The sequence below is a fragment of the Helicoverpa armigera genome, chromosome 8 (assembly GCF_030705265.1).
Source record: "Helicoverpa armigera isolate CAAS_96S chromosome 8, ASM3070526v1, whole genome shotgun sequence".
Taxonomy (NCBI): domain Eukaryota; kingdom Metazoa; phylum Arthropoda; class Insecta; order Lepidoptera; family Noctuidae; genus Helicoverpa; species Helicoverpa armigera.
Window position 1 is genome coordinate 1,363,228 of NC_087127.1, and position 24,873 is coordinate 1,388,100.

General features: G+C 37.3%; 2 protein-coding genes across 9 annotated transcripts; one reads left to right on the forward strand and one right to left on the reverse strand.

Annotated features, from left to right (window-relative positions):
• Positions 1 to 132: 132 nt before the first annotated feature.
• LOC110382800 (transformer-2 protein homolog alpha) lies at positions 133 to 11,549 on the reverse strand. Of its 7 annotated transcripts, none has more exons than XM_064035888.1 (8): positions 11,377 to 11,549; positions 11,127 to 11,260; positions 9,533 to 9,692; positions 7,015 to 7,143; positions 5,841 to 6,013; positions 4,829 to 4,876; positions 4,287 to 4,411; positions 133 to 746 (listed from the first exon to the last, which is right to left on the reverse strand). In XM_064035888.1, exons 1-8 carry the CDS (start codon positions 11,389 to 11,391, stop codon positions 688 to 690), a joined length of 843 nt encoding a protein of 280 aa, XP_063891958.1. In that variant the 5' UTR covers positions 11,392 to 11,549; the 3' UTR covers positions 133 to 687. The 7 variants fall into 7 exon arrangements, with proteins under 7 accessions (XP_063891958.1, XP_063891959.1, XP_063891956.1 ...); XM_064035889.1 differs by having other exon boundaries at positions 133 to 553; positions 9,515 to 9,692; positions 11,377 to 11,548; XM_064035886.1 differs by having other exon boundaries at positions 9,515 to 9,692; positions 11,377 to 11,548.
• Positions 11,550 to 11,700: 151 nt separating this feature from the next.
• LOC110383103 (valine--tRNA ligase) lies at positions 11,701 to 24,696 on the forward strand. Of its 2 annotated transcripts, XM_064035884.1 has the most exons (19): positions 11,701 to 11,966; positions 12,704 to 12,871; positions 13,443 to 13,576; positions 13,961 to 14,119; positions 14,688 to 14,949; positions 15,722 to 15,852; positions 16,230 to 16,327; positions 16,739 to 16,863; positions 17,361 to 17,506; positions 17,814 to 18,006; positions 18,351 to 18,485; positions 19,333 to 19,524; positions 19,883 to 19,989; positions 20,251 to 20,478; positions 21,494 to 21,635; positions 21,919 to 22,095; positions 22,467 to 22,661; positions 23,069 to 23,353; positions 23,693 to 24,696. In XM_064035884.1, the coding sequence occupies exons 1-19, from the start codon at positions 11,802 to 11,804 to the stop codon at positions 23,906 to 23,908; spliced, it is 3,258 nt and encodes a 1,085-aa protein (XP_063891954.1). In that variant the 5' UTR covers positions 11,701 to 11,801; the 3' UTR covers positions 23,909 to 24,696. The 2 variants fall into 2 exon arrangements, with proteins under 2 accessions (XP_063891954.1, XP_049694005.2); XM_049838048.2 differs by lacking the exon at positions 18,351 to 18,485.
• Positions 24,697 to 24,873: the final 177 nt, after the last annotated feature.

Below are 24,873 nucleotides of genomic sequence, written 5' to 3' on the forward strand. Positions count from 1 at the left end.
TAAGTGTAAAAATCTATGCTTACATGCTGCTATTGGGCATTCCTAGACCCCAGGCAGCGTCGGTCGAGAGAAGAAAGGATACGATGGATAGAGAAGGTGGGACAAACCAAAGTGAATGAAGAAGAACCATAATGACGTTACAAAACTATTGTTTATTAACAAGTCGTACAACACAACGCTACGCTAATGTCGTGAGATGCCACTCGATACATCCGAATACATAATAATACATATGTAAGCAGCAACACGAGAAATGCAAGGTCACGTGGCCACTTGGCTACAAGTGTTCGGTAGTCGGAAGATAAAGAATATGATCTGTGCGCGCGACTTCTCTCTTCAATGTCTTCGCAAAGCTTGGGCTTCCTACTTAGCGGCTAACGCGATCATATTCTTTGCGCTTCGACAAGCCGGAGCCGGCGGCTGATGACCCGGACGACCGGCCCGGCCCGATTCCGGCGAGCGCCATTTCGAAAGGACTTTTCAATCAAACATTTTCAAAACTTCAACACAGTTAGTTTCAAGGAACTTCATCCTTTACTTCTTGTTTCAATACCTTTTCAAACAAACAAAATCAATATTAGACTTAGTGTTAAATCTTTATTAGAGCTAGTTTTACATCCTAGAGGCAACTATGCCCGCGCGGGCGTTACACGCTAACTTAGAACTAGACCCTCTGATCACATACAATTAACACAAATTAGCTTCTCTCTTGAGGCGCGGCCGGCGCTGGCTCGGCGCAGGCCCGCCTGTTACAGAATGTTCACAACGTTAACAACGGCCACAGAACTAAATGCATGGGGGCCGCGACACATAGTTGGGATCTGTTCTATAAAATGCTATGCTATCTGACGTTGCACTCAGCATCGCGCACTTACTAATAACGACCTGCAAAGTCAAAGAGGGGAGTAACTATGTGTTATGCCGTAACAATATCACGCTACTGCGGTGGTCATGGCGACACGGTATCTATCAAATTGTTCTATCTTCATAATTGACTATTCAAACGCAGTTCGTTAGCATGAGATATGATCCGCGCGCGATAACAATGGAATGGAACTGTGTAGTAAACTACTCTTGACTAATTGTTATATTTTTAGTCGCACGCAGATCATATAGTAATATTTACTTTACTGGTTATTTTATAGAATAAATTGATAGATAACTGATATAGCAGACAACATTTAGAAACTTATTCCTAATTATTAACTAAAAACAAAGATTCAAAGACAGACCCCACTTCATACAGTCACATACATTATATACAGAAGCTTTGTGGTTATTTACCACGGAGGAGAAAAGACTAGCGGAGATGCCCTAACGCAGGTAGGTCACGCGCCTTCAAGTAGGTCAAATACGTCACGACTACGTCACGGCAGGCGTGGCTGGACACCGCCCATAGACCGTCCTTCACATCAAACTGACATCTTGTCATAGTTGTACTTTTACCACAATTTCAACAGATTTTATTTGTTACTCGATTAAAACGATGAAATGCGCTATCATTAATTGTAGAAATTGCTCAGGATCCAAACTCAAACATACCATAGGATAACATTTCACGTGTAAGTAATATTTTAACTTTAAAACATATTTTTTGCTAGAGACATCTGTCGTCGAATAGCTGCATTTCTAGAACCTCTAAGTGAACCTGTATTATTTTCGTATGAATCTTGTGTCAATGTATATTTATTGATACCAATTTTTGCCTTAAAAAGCAGCTTCATTTTTCCTTGCATCCTACATGTTTTTTTATAGATTATTTACAAACCAAAATATATGATATATTATCATGAAAATTTAAAATTATAAAAACACCATCTTTCGGTAAGTAGTCGACTTACGTATACTTGAAGTAAAATTGTGTTCATCAAGACAGAGAGACCCGTTACAAAATTAAGTGCTACCAGACATCGAAAATTCAATCACCCATTCTTAAAAAAGCCGCAATTATCTTAAAATTAATCATAAATAACTCTATGTATTTCTTTTAGTAACCAGTCAGCGTCGTTGTGATCAGTTACATGTAATAAGATCTTCTTAGATCTCGTAGTCTTCTACATTTTATAAAAACAGTATTTTTGCAATGACTCCAATTTATAGCAAATATAAGATGTGACAAAAATTAGCGTAGATTTATTTATATTCATCATCAGCAATGTTTTACATAGATATATCTCTCTTTCCGTACATACTTTTTGAATGTACCTACCTTTACTCAGAGCAACATCCGACTCACATAAAGTCTGTTATTTAGTGGATGCTCCTTTATGATACAGTTATGAAAACTCTAATTTGATAAACTGTCCCTATAATTTTGATTCCCATTTTTCTTGGTGAATTTAGTAATATGGCAACATCGAAAATAACAACAGTCATCGCAGCATGGTTCTAGAACAAATAGAACGAGTTTTCGTGCTTGTGATGCCATAGTGGCTAGTAGATGAACTAACACAATGACATAAGTTGATACTGAAATTACACCAAGGGGGTATTTTAGACCCGTGGTGAATAAAACTGATTTTTCATCGAGTCTCCGATTAATGATTCCTAGTAGAATTATACCTATTTCATTTCTGGGGGAGTAAATAAATTGTTGTGGGGCAAGTTCTCTGCCCAAAATTATATTTATATAAGAATTAATTTTCTAACTTTTTTATCTCTCTCTTTTTCTTCGTTCATTTCAAATGAATGCTTCTTCAAACTTTCTAATTCAATTACTATTTTTAAAGAATTATTATATAATTTTGAGTATTTATTTTGCTTTTATGTCACTAGTGGTAGTGGTCGATGTTAGTTTAGGGTTAGATTTTAATCATCCTATTCCACGCTAGATGGATTTACAAAAAATGGGTGGTTTCCCATAAAAGGCGTATAAGGGTGGAGCACGGGTGGAGCCAGTAACGTTCCTCATCCCCCGCTCACCCGAATTTTGGCGCGCTGCTTTGTTAGGAGATTTTACGTTAGGGCACCTCCGCTAGTCTTTTCTCCTCCGTGTTATTTACCAATTCGTGGAAGTGCGACGTTTGGGCGAACCCATTCTTTGGTATATGAAAAGGTATCTTTGAACTGAATAAGTACAATTTCTCATAGCTATTGCAAAGTTTATATGAATATCAAAGTATAATGAAATTAATTGTCAATTGAGTTTAAATGAATTTATCTACCCAAATAAAAACCTATAAGTAACAATAGAAATGAATGGCGACTTTGTGTCAAAAAATAACATACAATATTTTGTACAATCAAAATCTTGAGCTTCACTCGTCAATACAAATTCTCACATAGAGGGGGTTAAAACTATTTACTGCACATTTAGCAAGTCAATCGACAGGGCTACTAAAACTATACACAGTTAACTATCTCTTATATTAAATTTTATAGGTTTAACATTCTGTGAAACCTTGTAACACAAATGTTTCTAATTCCTACCTATCTAATGTGACTATTTACATAGTTTCTTCATTAATTTTACTATACAGCCAATAAAAGGTAAGAGTGGAAATAAGAATAGACGTTTGAGGGTTTAATGTTACAGGAAAATTATCAACATCCATATGGAATCCTAATTGTTGTAGAGCCATAACAGCTGATAACTGAAATTTCTCGCCCACCACCAAAGATACAATTTATTCCAAATCATATTGACTACAATCCACTAGCTTACTTAGCTAGTAATGTCTACGGAGTTTGAGTAGCCCTGTAAGTACGGCGTCCCAAATATTGGTTTACCAACACATGAACTTTAAAGTTTGTAATATAAGAACTATTTTAGCTTGGAACTAAATCATGGAATTACGTAAGCCTTGTTGGCACTTTCTTGTAACACTCGTTATTTAGTTTAGTGCCTAGTCATTTTGTTTGAATGTCTGATAACCAGGCAGAGATAAAGGAGAGTGCCATTCTGGCTAAAGGTATGCTCTGTTTTAGAACTGTAAAACTAAAATAAGATTTGTTTAGACATCGTGCACTATAAATGCACACTTTAATTGATCATTAACTGCAGTACAGGTTGATCAAATAAGTGTTCAACGCTGTCGTGTTGCGGTATTTGATCATTTTAACACTTAAAACAAGCAATGATCATGCATTGATGGAGTACATGACGGAAAGTCTAGATGGTGTGTTAGATGACTAAGGATAACCTTTTCCTTTTTTTGATGGTTTTTAAAAATCTCACCTATAACCGGCACTAAACTAAATAACGTTTAGCAATCTATTGCATTTAGTTATTGGCAAACCGTGTATGAGGGAGTGTGCCTACCGCTCTTGATGGTAATAAGACTTACGCGGCGAGTAGGAGCGCTCGCGCTCGTAGCGGCGGCGGCGGTAGTGCGGCGACGGCGAGCGGTGCCGGTAGCCGCGGTGGTAGTAGTCGCGCTCGCGGTACCCGCCGCCGCGGTAGTAGTAGTCGCTGCAATTACCAAATAGTAATATTATTCACATGTACACTAAAAAAATGCCCAATTTTAACTTAGTAGTTGTCAGCTTGTTTAGATTACAGCACATCTAAAATACGTTTTTTTTTTCTTTATTGGTTAGTTATTGGTCAAACTGAAGAATTGTACGAAAGTTCCAATAAAGCCCTAATAGCTCAAAATTCATTCATATTAAATTACTTTCTTAGTGCCAATATATAATTTTTGCTATTGCAGAAACTATGTGCCTTACGTTCTGTGCAGTAGACAAAAGACAAGTAAATAAACGTAGACAGACACAATATGCCATGCCATGTTATTGCAAACAAAATCTTTAGACATTATACACTCATTAAGTCTTTAAGAGCCTTGGACTTTTTACCACTTTAAATCAAAAGGACCCCAATACTTACTCTCTGTCGCGACGCCTGTCGTACCCGTTGTCTCCGCCTCTGCTGACGCTGTAAGACAAAATTCAATAATTAGCAATCGTATTTTGCGGTCTATTATTTTAATTCTGATACAATTGCCGGCACGTCACTTAGCAAGGATTTGAGTTCTTTAATGAGAGTAAGCTCCCTCAAAATTGGTCCCTTTAATTTACTTGTTGCTGTGCTATAGCTATTGGCATAATTTTTAAAACTTTTCATCAAATGATCGGTGTCAAGTTTCCGTGCCGTAAATTTTATTACAAAATTGTACAAACAGGCCTTTAATAAACTGCCAATATGAATGGACAGCTTATTCTAAATCTGTTTGTTATTATAATCTCCCAACAGGTAAGGTCACGCATATAATTCTTTACTATGTGTGATGTGATATAAGTGACTTATGTTATACTGTTGGTTACCATAAAATTTTAGTTTTAAAAATCTTTTAAATTAAAAATATTTCAATAAGCTAGAGAAAAAACTTATATGAAAGCAATTAGCTTGATGAATGAACTACATAGTCTAAAAATTACATTCAAAATGGCCTAGTAAGGTCTCGGCAGAAAATGTATTGAAATATTATCAGTATTAGAACGAATGGCGAAAACATGTTATTCTATAAAATGTATCATATTTTATATAAAAAAAAAAAACAATAACGATATCCTAAACTACATCGAACTATAAAAAAAACGTGGTGGGATTTCATCATCCCCCGTAAAATTCATTCGTATAATTATCGGCAAGGATATTGAGCCCTGCCCTTCACCTAGACCGCGCAGAAGTGATTTTATTGGTTTATTGCCATAAGTGTACAATGCGCGAAGCGATCCCCACTCTTCCGCCGAGAGCTTATTATCCGTGCCGATAAGTATACATGAGTAGACAACACAACCATATCTCATTGCTCAAGTATGATACCAGCAAAGTTCTATGAAAATGATGAAAACCATGATTCCATACACATTAACTTATTATTGTAAGTAATACTCACGTAGGTTTCCCCATATAAATGCCAGGTGTGGGGGTATGTGCTCGCTGCGTGATGGAGTAGTCTACGCGGATGCGGCGTCCGTCGATCTCCATGCCCGTGCACTCGTTCTTGGCCACTTTAGCGTCCTCCTGGTTCTCGAAGTATACGAAGCAGAATCCTCGGGAACGACCCGTCTGGAATATGACTTGTGTATTAATATGGGTTTGTATGTCTACTAGGTCCATAGGTCTGAATGTTACCATGTCAAAGAGCTACATACAGACTTCATTAATTTCTAGCAGTAAGGAATTAGTTAGTGTAAATCTGCAGACCAGATGAGATGCAATGAGATAAGGGCGGTAGTTTAATCCCCAGTGGGGCCCAGTAGGGCAAATACCTGCCGGGGCTGCGGGATTGTTCGAAAAAGTTACCGCGGCCCTGGTACATAAAAGGCCTACGACGAAACACGACGGTTTTTAGTCAGTAAGAGAGTCTGACACTCTCTCACCCGCTGCTAACCCACAGCGGGAGGGGTCATTTGATGATTTTTGACGTTAAAAAAAAAGGTGATAGTTTAATTCGATATTTAGAAGACTTTGTTACATACTGGCTTTTGCCAGCGGTTTAACTCGCATCCAGTGGAAACTACTTCCCGCAACCAAATAAAAAAAAAGCTCTTAAGATTAGTCCGAGATTAGACCAATAAATTCTATATGTATATAGGTAAATAGATTAAGTTAGCCCTCACCAGCATGTTATTATTTGATAGATTATGCAATGTGGTCAAGACGCATATAAATAAAACTGTTACCATTTGAGGATACTCGAAACAAGGTAAACCTTTAAAATACTATAATTATCATGCTCCATTTGCTTAACAATAAAACTACACAACGCACGAATATTTCCCATTTTATGACAAACAAGTACGTTGTTTTGAGCGTTTTACGCAACGAGTTCTCGTAAATTAATTGATGTCACGACTCTACTACCGTCTTTTGTCCCGCCAAACTAGTTTGAGGCGGTAAAAAAAACCTGTAAATAACATGTATATCGGTGGATTTCCATAACCGATCTTTGTTTTACTATTATCTTCGTATTATGTCGAATTTCAATCTGTAAACCGATAGATCGGGATCTTCGAAAAAACCGATAGATCGGGTATAGAAACCCGTAGTAAATACGTAAAACTCACCTTAGCATCAATAACGACTTGTACTTTATCGACGGGTCCATACTTAGAGAAGATGTGGTTGATCTGCTGTTCAGTAGTGTATAAACTGAGGCCAAACACGCCGAGGCATCTAGACGGCGTGGGATTCTCCTGTTGACGGTACATGGGGTCTATTTTCTTGTAGGCGAGCCTTACTCGTTATTATGCTCAGAAAACTACAAAAGATATTGAGTTTTGTATGTTCTTTTGCCATTTCTGTTATGAGTAGACAGCCCAGTAAGTACTGTGGTACTCATGTATCACACTGATACTAATTTTGGAAAGAGATTCAAAAGTAGAGTTTACTATGAGTTTTTTTTTTGTAATCTTGTTTAGCTAATGAAGTTACGAAAAATTCAAGACTGAAATTTAAAAAAAGATTAATGATGGGGTTAATTTTGGAATGAATTTAAAACAAAATGAGCTGGCCATTTGAATTTTGCAATCAAAACTGATGAATCTACATTTAATGTGGCTCCATATAGCTCATTATAGCATGCATTAATAAAAAAACTTAAAAATAAATCTTATAGCTAAATATTTTGCTGTCTTAGCAAAATAGGGTCATTTCGCCTGTTGGCGACCATTTAGTGCAGTTGGCAAGTTTGACGGCGATAATAAAAATGCTCCAGCACTCATTTCCATGTCAAATTTGTGTAATGTATTCCTTATATACTCTATTTTAACATTAACTTTCAGTTGTATTAGAAATATCTTACGTTTTCTATTTAAATCGATAAACTTCAAAATTAGGCGTTTTACCCAGTTTGCGTCCACAAAATCCAATTCGCGTCCACCCATGGTCCAGTTCGCGTCCAGTAGCTTAGAAAAGGAATATAGGGTTTTATAGGGTTTATACGTGGTTATAATTAAATTATAATTATAATTTAAATATTTAATTATAATTTAATTATAACCACGTATATATATATATATATATCTTAATAAAAAAATAGAAAAATTATAATTTAATTAGAACCACGTATATATCTTCATAAAAAAAATATAATTTAATTATAACCACGTATATATCTTAATAAAAAAAATGTACTGTTTAATCTTAATATATTAAGTAATTTCATTTAAGATAAGTTCTTCGGATACAGGAAAAAATAAGGAAAAGACAACATACACAGAAGAAGACTTAAAGAAAGCATTAAATGATATTCGAGAGAAGAATAAATCGATAAAAAAAATATTCAAAGAATATGCCTTGTCTGATAATTTATTGACTCAACAATTTTTTTAGTTGTATGTTTAGACAAAATTGTTATATTGTTTTGTTAATTTAATATGGCCAAAAACTTACTATAATCAACGCGGGTCTTTCCCTGTGATTTTAGGGTAAAATTAACAGAACTGATTACTGTTTATTTTTCAAGTTGCAAAATTAATTGCCTAATTTTAAGTTACTTAAACCAATGTTGAGAAAAATTATTTTTATTTTTTTAAAGTGAATTTTAAATGATGATAATGTTGATTTTTAATTTAAAATAACAAAAAAAAATAAAAAAAATACTGTTTAATCTTAATATATTAAACAGTACCCATGTTTTAATTATTTTTTATAAGCAAGTATTTAACGAAAACAGTGGGCGCAATTTGGTTTATTAGTATAGAGGATAGTTTTAGTTCGCGTCCATTGTGGACGCAAAGTGGAACTTTTGTAAAATTCGATGTAGTAATTCGCGTCCACCTTATTTTATTCGTTAAATATAAAAAACATTACCAAATTCATAAAAAACATTATACCTTTATTCATCATTAAACTGTAGAAATAGCTATCTATCCTAAAATTCACATAAAACAATATAAAACTTACCATCAAACACGCCGCTGCACACTAATTTTTATCTAAAATTCAGCGTGTTTGCGCTTTCTTGTTGAAGAGCCTAGACTAATTATTTTTTCTAAAAGGATTGGTTGGACGCACAGAACTTTTGTCTATCTGTGCGTGCCTCTTATACATTAACGTATATGATCGGTAATGATCTTTCGTTTGATTGGTGTGTTAATTATCTTGTTTTTGAAGTGTTTTTAAAGGAGATCGGCAAAATGGACGCGAACTGGGCGATGGTCGCGAACAGGCGAAATGACCCTATGCAATTGGCTTTTTGGGGGACAGTCATCGAATAAGGGTGTATCATCATAATTAGCCAATTGCAGTTGTTCCAATAATCAGTCAGACTATAGCCTCAGCCTCTCCTTTCAGACATCAAACAATCTTGTTTGTTGTCTTACTTATTTGCTCTAGTAAACAGTGGCCTATGCTTTTCAGTTTCACTTTCTAATCATCATTCAAAACCATGAAAATCTTTATGAAGTCATAAACTGTTTTATGAGCACTAGGACTTCCTTGCATAATGAATGCATTACATTCATTGACATAAAACATGGGCCACTGTAAACGAGCCTCAATAATTTCAGCATGCGGGGACATCTTAAAACTAATGGATTTGGAATAATTATAAAAGGTATTCACATAAACATCGCTCCTCACCCTGTCACCCATATGTCTACGGCGCGAGGACATAGGGCTGTGACTGTGGGAGCGTCGATAGGAGCCCCGCGGCGAGTACGAGCGACTGCGGGAGCGCGAGTACCGCGAGCGGTACCCGCGCCGCGCAGACCCCGACCGCGACCGCGACCTGGAGGCCGACCTAGCGTCAGCATAACGCTCAGTTAACATGCAAGAACACACAAAGCGACACAAAGCTAAGCTACTTTCTGGTGACGGAGGCTTTGGATGTTGATATTTTAACAAAAGTTTAATCTGGGGAATATGCATAAAGTTAATTAAGAGATGTAATCAATAAATAAAAGCCCACTTCTAGAACACAGCCTCTCCATATAGTCAAACTTACCAAAGTTCAACGCTAGACGTACGTCTTGCAATACAAACAGTATTTGATTACAAACTCTATTCAAAGGGACCAAAACAAAATATTAAATTGTGTAATATCTTACATTTTTAAATATCAATATCCAAAATTCAATTTATTCAATAAAAACAACTTTTATTGCTTTTTATGACACTGTTTTAACATAACTTAGGGGTCAACCAAAAAGTATTCATGCATTAAGTTGGTTGTCATGGTTACCTACACACAATAATATTGATCACACATTTCCATGCTTATTGGAGCATGTTTCTACATAAACAAAGTCATTTAAGTAATTGGATTGGCTATTTGTATGATTAAAATAGTTTTAAAATGTGATCGATAATAATTGTGAGTAGGGAGGTGCAATAAAATATTGTTAGCAGCCATGCTTAAAACAGGTTAGATAAAACACACCCACTGTGTAAACAATTAGTTAATAAAGAATTAAATAGAATCAACATGTCTTTGCTATAATTGCCTATTTAAAGCAGTCTAGACCTACGAAGTAAAACTTTTTGAATCTTATTATGTTGGAAAGAAGAATTGATCATGTTTTCCTATAGTATTTGTTCAAACAAATCATGATTTGTACTGTTTTTAGCTAATGATGATTAGATAATTAGTAATAAGTATCTTATTATTTTGAAAACATGTATCTTAATTAGGCATGAGCAAATAACTTTATATGAAACTCAAACGATAGTGTTATCAACTGTTAGTCATTATTCTGAAAATTAACTACTCAATTCTAAATAACAATGGCTCCGTACATTTGACTACTCCTCGTTCCAACTATGTAAATAATAATTGCTACTTTATTTACTACTTTCTTATCACTTCCCCGCGCGCCTCACCCCTCACGCAGCACAAATATTGATAAAACAGTTGCTACGATATTTTTGAACTATCGAAATAATTGAACAAACAGATGCCTATCGACAGAAAGCTTAAATTGCAGAATCATCACTAAAATATGAGCAAGGACGCGGTTTAGCATACATGGCTACAAAATGTGCACTTCCTGAGTGGCATGTAAACTGTTTGAGTTTAACGATACACACCATTGCGCAACACACGCGAGCGTTACCCTTGAGATCGAGGTTATAAACTATTTGTTAATTCCTCAACCTACAATGCCGAATTATAACAAACTTCTACCCAATTAACTAAGATGCTTCCACAACCAATATTCAATAACAGCACACTTACGGGCTCCTATATTTTCTGCTCGATGCTTTTGGCGGGGGCGGCGTCCTAGACCGGCTTCGGCTGTGGCCGCGCGACATAGCTGCGGGCTTCGGTGCCGGCTCTCGAGACCCGTTACGAGTCCTCGAGCGACTCCTCTGAAATCACCCAAGCGACATTATCGTCATTAAATATAGAACGATCCGCCGACAAAATAAAACACACGCGGCGGGAATGCGACACGGACGTGACAAACTATTGTTAATTATAGTACCTCTCGGTCCGACATATTGTCCGACGTGATGAATTCGATGAATCAAAAGAAGATAAAACGAATTCAATCTATTTTTGAATGTATAAAATTCAAATAAAATTCGCGAGCACACCTCAATCGCGTACAGCAAGAAACGAAAAACAAAATGGCGTTTGTGTTTAGTGTTGTCCTTGTCAACCCCCATGCTCCATTGGTGGTTATTGAACCGGCGCTTTAGTCGATTTTTATCCTGCCTGAAATGCAACTCGACTAACAATTTCCGAACGTAGCAAAAGATTCTTTTCATATAATTGACCGAAAAGTTACTAAACGAAAGGAATAATGTCAAGATAATTTGACATCAACATCATCCACGACCACATTTGCGGAGTATGGTGTGATAGTGGTTCGCTCAATATTTAAATTCATTTAATTTTCACGTAAATATGACTGACAATGAAGTACAAAACGGTCCCTCAGGGGACCAGCCTCAAGAAAAGACTGCGAAACAACTAGAGAAAGAAGCAAAAAAGGCTGCAAAGTTGGAAAAGCTAAAAGCCAAATTGGATAAAAAGAGCGCTGCGCCAGCTGTACAGAAGGAAAAGCCTGAGGTAAGTCTTCGACGCCCGTAATATCTTTGTTCTAGTACGTACTGCCTGTTAAACTACTAAACTTCTATGGAATATACTTAAAAATGTGAAAAAATTCCTGTTAGACTTAGCGAACTTCCGAGGTTATTAGATTCCTTTCTTCGGCTGGTGAAAGTAACGCTGCAATATTGTTACCCATGTTGCGTCAGTCTCACGTTCAAGAGCAAATTATCTAAATTACGTGAAATGAGAGATTATGGCAATTATGTAGAAACTAAATGTAGTTGTAGTTTTTGTTAGGAACTCTATTTTTATGACTCATGGCTGAAACTTAAGTTATATTATTGCTTTGAATGAAGTATTACCCATATGTGAGGTAAAACATGGGAAGAGAAAGATAATATGAGAAATTAATGTGAGAATACTGATATATGCCTATGCCGCAGCAAGCAGCTTGATAAATAATATAAAGAACTAATAATAATGACTATATTTGCTCATCATAGATGCAATTTAAAGACTGTTTGGTATTAATCAAAATAACCAGAAATCAACCATTGAAATTATTAAAGTGTGATTTTTACAAACATTTTCTAGGGCTGTTTTGGGCCATCTAATTTTCTGCAAGAGGTTTTGCATTAGACAACAAAAAGATAATAGGTCTAGCTTAAAGAGGCTCTATACTTTTTCAATTAGACAAACTATATTTCTTCAAAAAAAAACTTGGTCACTTAAAATAAAACATTTTTCACCCACAGAAAAAAGTGAAAGAAACAAAAGAGAGTGCAGTGTACACAGCAAACACAGCACCGGGAGATAAGAAGGACATCGCGGGTGCTATGCCCGATGCCTACAGCCCGCAGTATGTGGAGGCTGCCTGGTACACTTGGTGGGAGAAGCAGGGCTTCTTCAAGCCGGAGTATGGTGTAAGTATTATTTTATTTTAACACTCATAAAGTATCTCTTTTTCTATAAAATTGCTCTAACGTAAGTGTCCCTTTTTATATATTTTCTACTTTCCTCTCATACCTTCTTTTTTGGGGCTTGAAACTGGTTTTACAGTGGCAAGTATTTTCTATAATTATTAAGAGTTCTTCTGCACCTTTTTTGCCGATGTACTGACATGGGCACTGTGGACATGCCCAAAAATTTAGTTTACTTGTGGTGACACACTTATTTCTATTAACGTACTCCCACTACTGCACTACTCTCTTATGTACTTCCCCTATATACTGCCTCATGTACTTTATAATAAATAATAATAAATCATTTATTTCAGGCCTTTACACCCATATAAATTACAAACAATACAAATGTATTAAACTTATCTTAATAAAAATCAATAATCAATAACTTTGTGATGTACTTTCTTAGTTAATCTACTATGTATCCCCCTTATAAACTCCCTTATGTGCTATACAAATGTACTCCTTTAAGTACTTCTCCTATGTACTCAAAATAATGATTTTTCTTATTTATTATTTATCTTATTTTCAGAGGAAGTCTGTCCTGGATCCGAATCCCAAGGGCAAGTTTATGATGATAATCCCTCCCCCTAATGTGACGGGTACTCTCCATCTCGGACACGCCTTGACCAATGCTGTGGAAGATGCCATCACTCGGTGGCACAGGTAATTTCATTGTGAATATATGAGATGTTACAGATAACTTGAGATGTCCTTTTGGGCCTTTTATTTTGATTATGATATTTCTTTATTGAATACCAGTAGAGCAAAACAATAAATAAATGTGTCTGAATCGAAAGGCAGATATGTAATAAAACATGTTCATTGTTTTTGCTTAAAATTACCATAATGAACGAATCATTTGGCCATCAAATGTCAACTTAGATCACAATACTATTTTTAGAGATCTGACAATCAAGTTTAATTATTGAACAAGAATACGTGATTTCAGTTATTCACTCCTTATTGTATAGCTTAAATCATAAAAAAATTGTCCACACAATTTACCTCTTAAATTCGTTACACTGTTATTTATCTTCTTGCCAACAGAATGAACGGTAAGACCACACTATGGGTCCCTGGTTGCGACCACGCCGGCATCGCGACACAAGTGGTGGTGGAGAAGAAGTTGTGGCGCGAGGAGAAGAAGACCAGACATGAACTGGGCAGAGAAAAGTTCATCGAGAAGGTCTGGGAGTGGAAGGAACAGTTAGTATTTTGTTATTTTACTAGTGACCCACCCTGGTTTCCCACGGGATAACAGTATTTCCCCACTATTTAATATATGTCATTGTACATATAATACAAACCTTCCTCTTCAATCACAATATCTATTACCTATCTATCTAATTAATCTATCTAAACCGCGTCAATATCCGTTGCTTAGTTTTAAAGATTTAAGCATACATATTGATATAAGGACAGAAAAAGCAACTTTGTTTTATACTATTTAGTGATTTATTAGGTTTTACCATGAAATAACTGGTTAACCAGAATAAAATGCCTTGTGGCACGAATTTACTCAAGGTATTCATTGTCAGTATTTCATTACATTGAAGTTTAGCCATTTTAATGCTCAAGTGAAATAAATATTAAAAAGAATAATGCTGCATTCATATTTCGAAAACATATTAAAATGGCTGCTTAGGACTGGTTTGATATAATTCAAATTGCATTTATTCTTATGAATGTTATTATAGAAAATTTATTTACCATACACATTTTTTCTAACCATTTCAAAGTCTACACCATATTTACTAAATCATTTTCTCCACAGAAAAGGCGGTCGCATCTACGAACAACTCCGTTCCCTAGGTTCATCCTACGACTGGTCGCGCGTTCGCTTCACAATGGACCCGGCAATGTGTCGTCCTGTCAACGAGGCGTTCATCCGGCTACACGAAGCTGGTGACATCTACCGCGCCAACAGGCTCGTGAACTGGTCCTGCACGCTGAAGAGCGCCATCTCTGACATCGAGGTCGATAAGGTCGATCTCACTGGACGGACAATGATGACCATACCGGGGTATGAACAAAAGGTGGGCTGTATTTTTAATTATTATTATTTTTTGGTACTTTTAGCAACAACTACTAGAAAGGAAATCATGAAAAAGGTCTGGGATACGAAGGTTAGTTCTATTTTATTATTATTTTTGTTACTTTTTGGCCCATTTATATGTGGCACGGTCAATGAGGAGTTTATAAGGCTGCACGAAGCTGGCGACATCTACCGCGCCAACAGGCTCGTGAACTGGTCCTGCACGCTGAAGAGCGCCATCTCTGACATCGAGGTCGATAAGGTCGATCTCACTGGACGCACGTTGATGACCATACCCGGGTATGAACAAAAGGTGGGTAACAGAATAGAGTAGTAATTTGGCGCGGTCTCATCCGCGTCTTGGGGGAACTCATACCAGTACCCGGACTAAATAAAGCCTGTGTTACTCTGGTATAATCTAGCTTCCCAACAGTGATACCATTTTGAGTAAAATTTTCATGAGGGAGTGATTTATTCATATAAACTTCCTAATGTATTAAGTACCACTATGTATATGTAGTTCCTTATGTCCGTTATTGTGTACTTTCTCTTCTATCTTTACTTCCTTAGCTACTCCCTTATGTAGTGCCTTATTAAGTCTACTATTTATTATTTCCTAAGTACTCTTATTTACTTCTTCATGTACTTCCTTATGTATCCCTTTGTGTACTCCCTTATTTACAATATGAGATAAGAATGTCAAAACATCGCCGTGGCTGAAATCGGCCTTGGACGCCATTATTATTTATATGACAAGTTTCTAATTGTTCCAGGTTGAGTTTGGCGTGCTAGTGTACTTCGCGTACCGCGTGGAGGGCAGTGGCGAGGAGATCGTGGTGGCCACCACGCGTATCGAGACCATGCTGGCTGATGTTGCTGTGGCTGTACATCCGCAGGATGCTAGGTATGTTGGTCAAAACCTGAAGGAACTGCTAGACAGTAAATCGAGGCTTAGATGCAGGATGTAACACTATTCTAATGAACGAATACAGCAAGGGTACCAACCTCCCGCTCATGCATATACATAAGACAGACATGCCATGCAACTGAACCTAAACTGGACACTGGACACGTGTTTTGCCCCTTCACGGATCATCTCTGGGAGTTTTGAGTTTCGGGCGGTTAGGAAGTATTCTTCTTGGCGGGGCGATGGCAATCAATGTTTTTTTTTTGAGGCCCAATATTTCGCCATATACCTATTATATGTATTTTAGTCCATGTATATCATCAGTTGATAATATGTTGACAATATGATTTATTATGTTTTATTTCATTGTCCAGGTACAAACACCTGATAGGCAAGAGTGTGGCGCATCCCATAGTGGACAGGAAGTTACCCATCATTGCCGACGAGTTCGTCGACATGAACTTCGGAACCGGTTAGTAAATTAGACTTGCCATTCCCGACGGTCTCACTCGTAAGACGGAATTACTTCCCGCACTCGGATAAAATAGCCGCCACTGCATGAAATCGGTCGATATCTGAGGACGACTGCACGTGCTGCTGCCGCTTCGATTCAAACCGGTTTCATATAAATACATACAAACCAGTAGCCGATTTAATCCAGTCATATGCGATCGGCAGCTAGCATTCAATATACCGATTTTTTTTGTAGTGTCCAGACAATATATTTTTTGTAATAACAAAACAAAATGTTGCCAACATTTCAACAGACCGCCAATTGTGTGACCTAAACTTTTAAATATTTAGTTTTGCTTTTTAATTGGTGTAAATATAATAAAGAAAATATCTATATACATGTATACCTAACAAATAACTATTTACCCAGGTGCTGTAAAGATCTCGACAGGCCACGACATGAATGACTACGAGCTGGGCAAGCGACACAACTTGCCGTACATCACCATCTTCGACGACGAGGGGAAAATGCTGCCCAACTGTGGACCTTTCGCTGTGAGTTTTGTTTGCTTGATTTATTATCTTAAATTGTTTGATTAATTTTAAGAATATTATCAAAAATAAAAGCTTGTAAAAATTATAATTAACTAATAACTGTTCCCTGCTGTTTTTCCCACGTCCCAGGAGAATCACATTGCAATCGGGTAAAAATTGCCTTATTACATGAACATTTATCCTTTCTCAGGTTCTAGATGTGTACCCATAAATGGATTCTGTAGTTTTGGTGGAAGCCCTGATAGAAATACTTTAGATAGAAGTACTTTCGGTTTTATAATACTTGTAATAATGTTTGACTACGCTGTAAAATAACAATTTAAAGCCTTGATCATCTTGCATTTTTTTATCAATCTGTGATGATTTTTCCCCTCAATCTGCTATTTATGGTATCATAAAAAAACACCCAATAAATAACTTCCACGAAATCTATACTCACTCTAGTGATGTGCCCAACATACTAAATGACAAATCGACTAAAACACCCAATGCTACAGGGTCAGAAACGTTACGATGTTCGTCGCAGCATTATAAAGGTGCTGGAATCACATAAGTTATATAAGGAGACGAAGGAACACGCTATGGTGGTGCCGCTGTGCAGTCGCTCTAAGGATGTAGTGGAACCCATGTTGAAGCCGCAATGGTGAGTTACTAGAACTTTTAATAGTTACCAGTTGTTTTAAGATTATTCAGTCAAGTTGGTTAATGAGGACATAAGCAAAGGTGATAGTTATATACGTATACAACAAAAAGGGTCTGCAGCAGTCTTCCAAACTTGCTTAATGCTCTCTGTTCTCAATATATTTGCGGTCCACGTAACATCATATAACATTAGGAACTTATCGTGCTATAAAATGCCATCAAATTTATAAATATAAATATAAAATATTGTGAAAATCACTTTTACTATCCATTCTTCTAGTTACTATTTATCTTTCTATTCTTTTTAGGTACATAAAATGCGACAACATGGCCGCGGAAGCCATAAAGGCCGTCAAGACGGGCGAGCTTAAGATCATCCCAGACGTGCACGAGAAGATCTGGTACCACTGGATGGAGAACATTCGTGATTGGTGCATTTCTAGACAGCTGTGGTGGGGGCACAGGATTCCAGCTTATAAAGTCACTTTGCCTGAAGCTGAGGTAAGGAGTTATCAATTTAAATTGATTAATATAGGTTTTAGGGGTAAAAAGTTAAGTATGTGCTGTAAAAGGAATTTTAATGACAATAATCGAATCAATAAATAAAATAGGTCATCGTACTATTGTACAAATCTTTAAGGTGGGTTCTGAATATGTAATTATCGACTTAGAGAATAAAACTTAAGACGAGAAAAATCGATCCTGGAGAAAGTAATAATTTACATATTTTTTACCGTTTATTGTCTCAAAGACCGAGTAGATGTAATTTTTTCTGCAACTCATCAAAATAGTGACGTTACCAAAAAAATCGACTATCCAAACTGACTAATAAGTTTGGGCTGAAGGAGTTCGTGGACGCAGAAAGCCCGCAGGCCAGTAAGACGGCGCCGCGCCGCCGCCACACGCGCTCGGGGCGCCGCAAGAGTCGCCGCATCCGAGCGCGTCACCAGCCCACAGACGCGCCCAAACACACTACTGTTGTATGTCGCACGTTTAACAGCAACATTTTAGCGGCTTGCGTTTTCATTTTGCATGGTGTCCTGTGTTTTTTTTTTTGTTTTAGTTGGTGTTTTAATGTATTTCAGCTATGTTACTTTTGAATTTCATACCCTTTTAATGTTTTTTAAATATTTCAAATTGATGACCTCTAACTGGTTTAAAATAAAGTGGCTCAATCCTACGTGGCCTGTGCCCAGCAATGGAACGATTAAATAAGCCGATGATGATGATCGTGGCCATATGAATACCATTTGTTAATATATTAACATACCTGTAACAATTTCCGAAGTCAATTGCAGTTATTAATTAAATAATAACTAAACCAATTAAATTATGTCATATAAATGTTTCATGTTTAATATCCCATGAAACTCATTGCTAATACCTATTATTAACGCATCTTGTGTTGTTAAAATCAGATCAATCAATCAATTTCAAAATTCAGGGGCAGTTTTTTTTTACAATTATTATTTTTGCTAGCATGGTTTCATAGTCGCTTGAAATCACGATAAAGATTTTTGATTTTGTAGTAGCAGCTATGAAAATATTTTTATATTATTTATTTTAGTATTCCCTTGTATAGATATCAGATATTATTTTGCCAGCATTAAAGATAAATAGCACTCGTCGGTGTCGCACTATAAATACATTGACTGCATATGCACCCACCTTAACTTAAAAAAAGTTTTTTTTTCTCCATCTGGCAACTCACTATAGCTGTATAAAAAAACATACACTCGTTTGTACAGATGCATATGGAGTTCACACTGATTTAGATGCAACCATCATCATAAGCTAAATTTCCAATCTTTTTTTCTATCCTTCTAGACAAAAGAACAAGAGCTGTGGGTATCAGCCCACAGCGAGGAGGAGGCGTTAAGCAAAGCAGCTGCCAAGTTCAAAGTACCCGCCTCAGACATACAGCTGGCGAGAGACGAAGATGTGCTGGACACTTGGTTCACTTCAGGACTGTTCCCCTTCTCTATCTTCGGGTGGCCGGAACAGACTGAGGATTTGGAGGTTGGTATAGTTAGGAAATAATCCTGTTTATCTGGACAATAAAGAGGAAGATGTGTTGCACTTTATTGAAATGAGGCCGTTCAAAACGCAAAAATGTCTCTTCGTAGTTTTTCTCGCCAAGACCACCCTGTGAACGTACACCTTCAAAAAAAAATCGAAAATTATAGTTGCTATAGTTTGACATAGGTGGTATGTATTTACCTCAAGATATAAGCTATTTACCTCCAGATAGCGGCAATCTTAAACTGATGATTTGTCAACTCTTAGAAAAATACTTTCGTCAAATCGATACAATACTTGTTTAAAAATTAATAAACACATAAATTAAATATTGTAAATAAATGAACTAATTCCACAGGCCTTCTACCCGGGATCGTTGCTAGAAACTGGACACGATATTCTGTTTTTCTGGGTCGCCAGGATGGTGTTCTTCGGACAGAGGCTCATGGGGAAACTGCCTTTCAAGTAAGACCATAACATTGTTCTGAAGATGCAATTTATACAAATATGAGCTTTAAGATACTGGTCATTGAGTTGATAATAGAATGCCAGTAAATAAAAGACAAATTGTTGTTTTGGCAAATATGAATATTTTCTGAAAATTATTCCAGCGAGTTCATAGTATGCCTTTGATATGATGTACGAGTTTAATGTTTTTCACCGAAAAATCAAAAGGAAAAGTGTATCACAAAATGTTTAAAATAATACTTATTTTCACCCCTACAGAGAAATCTACCTCCACCCAATGGTACGCGACGCCCACGGCCGTAAAATGTCCAAATCTCTAGGCAACGTGATAGACCCAGTGGACGTAGTGCGAGGAGTCACCCTGGAACAGCTCCATGCACAGCTGGCTGACTCCAACCTGGACCCTAAGGAGGTGGACAGGGCCAAGCAGGGGCAGAAGCAGGACTATCCTAATGGGATACCCGAGTGTGGGACTGATGCGCTTAGGTAAGTTATTTAAAGGTAGAATTCCGTGGATAGCGGCTACGACAGCCGCGCGCGGCTTACGACAGTCGTCGGCCGCGCGCGACAATAGTCAACCTATGAAAATGTATGGCGCCGCTGCCGAGGTCCGCGACAGTCGCGCGCGGCCGACGAATTTCGTAAGCCGCGCGCGGCCGTATGCATCTCAACATGGTCTAGCGCTTAGTAACATCTATATAATTTTAGTAAAACCAGAATTGAATTGTTTTTTATTTAGTCGGCAAAACTTCCTTTTGTTTTCATTACAATACAAATGCTTTTGAATCAGTATTGGGTAGTATCCTTCATCATTTCTACTTTTTAAAAATAGGGTCGGTTGGTAATCTATTTTCATAATACAGCCACAGCAATACGTCATCCTCTTCTTCTTCAAGGATATCAATTAGCACTTCGACTAGAGGGAACGGACGAATAAAATCTACTAATTTCAAGACACTGCCGCGCGCGGCTTACGAAATTCGTCGGCCGCGCGCGACTGTCGCGGACCTCGGCAGCGGCGCCATACATTTTCATAGGTTGACTATTGTCGCGCGCGGCCGACGACTGTCGTAGGCCGCGCGCGTCTGCGACCCACGGAATTCTAGCTTAAAAGTCCATGAAGTTTTTGCCTGCTCTTCTCCATGAGACCATATTCGAAACGAGCATAGCTTCTGTTTTTATAAAAACTTGCAATAGGTGTATCTATTCTATAACAACCTTTGACTTAATAAAATGTGGTTTACGGCACTTTGAGGTGTTTTGTCGTGTAAGTAAAGTATCAAATAAATTGAATCTTCGCACTCTTGCACACAGGCTGCGTGACTCTCTGCACAGTTACGTTTTTCTACATCTTGTCGTCGACCTATTGGTATATAAGCCCGTAGAAGCACTTAAAGTAGGCACTACTAAAAACAGAACATTCATTTTCAATTTCCAGTCCATTTTGTATTTTCTTCAAACCATAGACCATCTCAATAAAACCGCTCCATCTATCCCCCAGGTTTGCTCTGTGCGCGATGACACAAGGCCGGGACTTGAACCTGGATATTCTCCGAGTGCAGGGCTACCGGTTCTTCTGCAACAAGCTGTGGAACGCCACCAAGTTCGCGCTGCTCTACTTCCCCAAGGACACCGTGTATGAGGTCAGTGTTTTTGTATAGGTATATTTTATTTGTTTTAAAAGAAATTGATTCGACACTGACAAACCACTTATGCCCATTTTCACCAAGAAATATCTAAATTCAATACCAAAAAATTTGATAGATAGATGCTGCGCTTACAAAGCTCATTGTCAGCCAGGCTTATCACCAATCAGTTTCACATCAATTGGTATTATGTGATGGCACATTTCTTTTCGTCAAACAAGCTGACTCGCCATTCATAATTTTCTGATATTCTAAAACTAAAATTATTATCAAATCCCAGGCACACACGGCGGCTTCAGCACAGTCCCCGGACCTATCCCCAATGGACAGATGGATGCTGTCCCGCCTGTCCCTGGCAGTGGACAGAGTGAACGGCGGGTTCGCGGCGTACGACTTCCCGGCCGCCACCACGCACTGCTACAACCTGTGGCTGTATGACCTCTGTGATGTATACTTGGTGAGTTCACGTAGCTATCCCCATGGACAGATGGATGCTGTCTGCCTGTCCCTGACAGAGTGAACGTCAGAACAATAATAAAATTGAGGCAATAAATTTAATCATCGTCTCAAAATGGTATAATCATCTGCTGTTTAAATGAAATGGAATTTCATTTTCATTTTATTTCAGTGTTTTTCATGGAACGCCTTCTTATTCAAAAAAACAATTTGATAAAAAAGGAAACATAATTTACTATGTCCACCTATCTGTCTTTACTTAGAATATTATGCTTAGAATTATGTACTATTTTCATTTTACCATTCTCATATTACAAAGATGCAAACATAAAATAACCCCATTACTTCAAAAACCGTGTCTTCTTTCCCCAGGAATACCTAAAACCAGTGTTCGCATCAGGCACCGAAGCTCAGCAGGCTGCCGCGCGTCGCACTCTATACACTGCACTGGAACTAGGACTGAAGCTGCTGAGTCCGTTCATGCCATTTGTCACTGAAGAGCTGTTCCAGAGGCTGCCGAGGAAGGATACCAGCTGTCCTTCTATATGTGTGGCGTCTTATCCTACGGTGAGGAGGATTTTATGTCTTTATCATCGGATTTCTATAACCAATCTATCTGTCGTTGGTTTGATTACGAGAGATAGGGGTCTAAAATTATATACTTGTAAAGTGCTCGTGTCAAAATTCTATCCCTAGTAAGCAAATCGATTGATAAGTTCTAGAAATCTGTTGTATGTCATTTTGTATGAAATAAACAGATAGGGTCTTTGTCTCTTTTCATTCTGCAAAACTGCATCGTTATTGGCACAAAAATAAATTATTACAAAAACTATGTTCTTGGAAATTATATGCATAATCTCAACAATCAATACATAATTGTATTTGTGTTGCACAGAACATTGTCTTCTGCAGTGTAAGGAAGTAAAATAATATCCAATACAACATATCAATAACATCTATTCTTCTCTCTCCAGAACGAGGACACCCCCTGGCGTTCAGAAGAACTAGAATCCAACGTGGACACAGTCCTCAAAATGGTCCATCTCATCCGTTCCACTCGCTCCGAGTACAACATTACGAACAAACAGAAGACCACGGCCCACCTCATCATCTCCCAAGACCTGAAGGTGGAAGACCTCAGGAACCTGTTCAGGAGTCTCCAGTCCTTGGCCAATAGTGAGCTCTCGGATGAACAGCCGTCTATTGGATGTTCGATACTTACTGTGTCCGATAAGATTGAGGTGCATCTGGTTTTGAAGGTATGTAGTGGAATATGGACTTTTTGGTATTGGTTTTAGGGTTTATATTTTAAAGCGAAGTTAGGGCGATATTAGGAGCTTACAAGGAGATGCGAGCTTAGTATTATTGTCAAGGTTGCAATATCTTAGAATTGCGTATCTAGTGTCTAGTCTAATTACAATATCGCCTACAAGAACGAGAATTAAAAGTAACTCAGTTTTAAATAAATATGAAAATGATATTATAAATCGATCTTATTGCAGGCTTCCTAGCCGGCTATACTTAACTTAAAATTGTATATAGCAGATCTGAGATCTGTCATATTAAAAACATTAATTACATTATTCCCAATCCCACAGGGCCTCATCGACCCCCAAAAGGAGATCGCGAAACTAGAAAAGAAGAAGGAGTCTTTATCACAAACCATAGCCAAGCTCCAACAGGCTATGGCAGCCGAGGACTACACAACTAAAGTGCCGGCCGAAGTACAGAAGACTAACTCGGAGAAACTTGCGCAGTCGCAGGGAGAAATCGAAAGGCTACAAGCCGCTATGGAAACGCTGAAACTTATGTAGTACCTTCCTGTATGAAAATTAGCAGATTTTTTGTCACTAATAACCGGTTAAATAAAGATGTTTTATTTCATCAAAGCATATTACCATATTTTTGTGTAAATGTATGGCCAATTTCTTCAGTAGATTTTCAACCTTATCACAATAGAGAAAGGTATTATACAAATTCTATGTATTGTCTTTGTATAACTTAATGATCCAATCACTACTGAGCGCTCCCGTACTTACACAACAAGTAAACATTCGCTTTCGTGAGATAAAACGTCCATAATTTTGAAATTTTAGCAATCTTTGACTAGCTTCAGTTATCACTTTTCAATCTGAAGTTAGCTGGAGTAAGATAACACTGTTCTCGTTTTGATAGTTTCTGTGTCCTTATCGTACTAGTGTCTTAGAAGTGAGATAGATTATACTTTTGCACCATTTGTTAAGCTGTAAAAAGTTTATGAATAATAAGTTTTGCACTGCCGATGTTGTCCTGTTGTCTTTATAGCTACGTCGCTAGTTTTGTAAGAAATAGGATTGCTTTTATATTTTCTAAGCGAATTGTAGCTCAAATTTTATGATACAGAGATAGTAAATAGTAGTAAAACAATTCATTATGAACTTTATGTATTCGGTTTTAGGCACATAATTGTGTATTTTTCTTTTCAATATTTTTCCCTGCGTCTATAGAATAATTTTGTAACTCTTACAGTGAGTCAAGCAAGTGATACCAATAATTTGTCCCGTTTTTAAGTAAAATGTCTTATTTATTGCTTTTATTTTAATAAAATATGCTTACTTAATAATGTATTTTATTTCACGTTCTTATATTTGCTAGCCAAACTTTAGGACAGCCTGCAGTTAACTTTCTAGAACAGAACGAGACATAGTAAGAGGAGCCGACCGGCTCCGATCGTGTACTTTTTCTCGGTCTTGCTGACGTTTGGCTCCAATTGCATCTCACGCAGCCGACTCCAGTCTGA

Coding starts and splice junctions, on each gene's coding strand:
- LOC110382800 (XM_064035886.1), bottom strand. Junction 7,144..9,514: donor GGGTGAGGAGCGATGTTTAT/GTGAATACCTTT, acceptor TACCGTCAACAG/GAGAATCCCACGCCGTCTAG. Junction 6,014..7,014: donor AAGTCGTTATTGATGCTAAG/GTGAGTTTTACG, acceptor GTCATATTCCAG/ACGGGTCGTTCCCGAGGATT.
- LOC110383103 (XM_064035884.1), top strand. CDS start 11,802: ATGACTGACAATGAAGTACAAAACGGTCCCTCAGGGGACCAGCCTCAA. Junction 14,120..14,687: donor GTCTGGGAGTGGAAGGAACA/GTTAGTATTTTG, acceptor TTTTCTCCACAG/AAAAGGCGGTCGCATCTACG. Junction 18,486..19,332: donor CGCCCAAACACACTACTGTT/GTATGTCGCACG, acceptor CTATCCTTCTAG/ACAAAAGAACAAGAGCTGTG.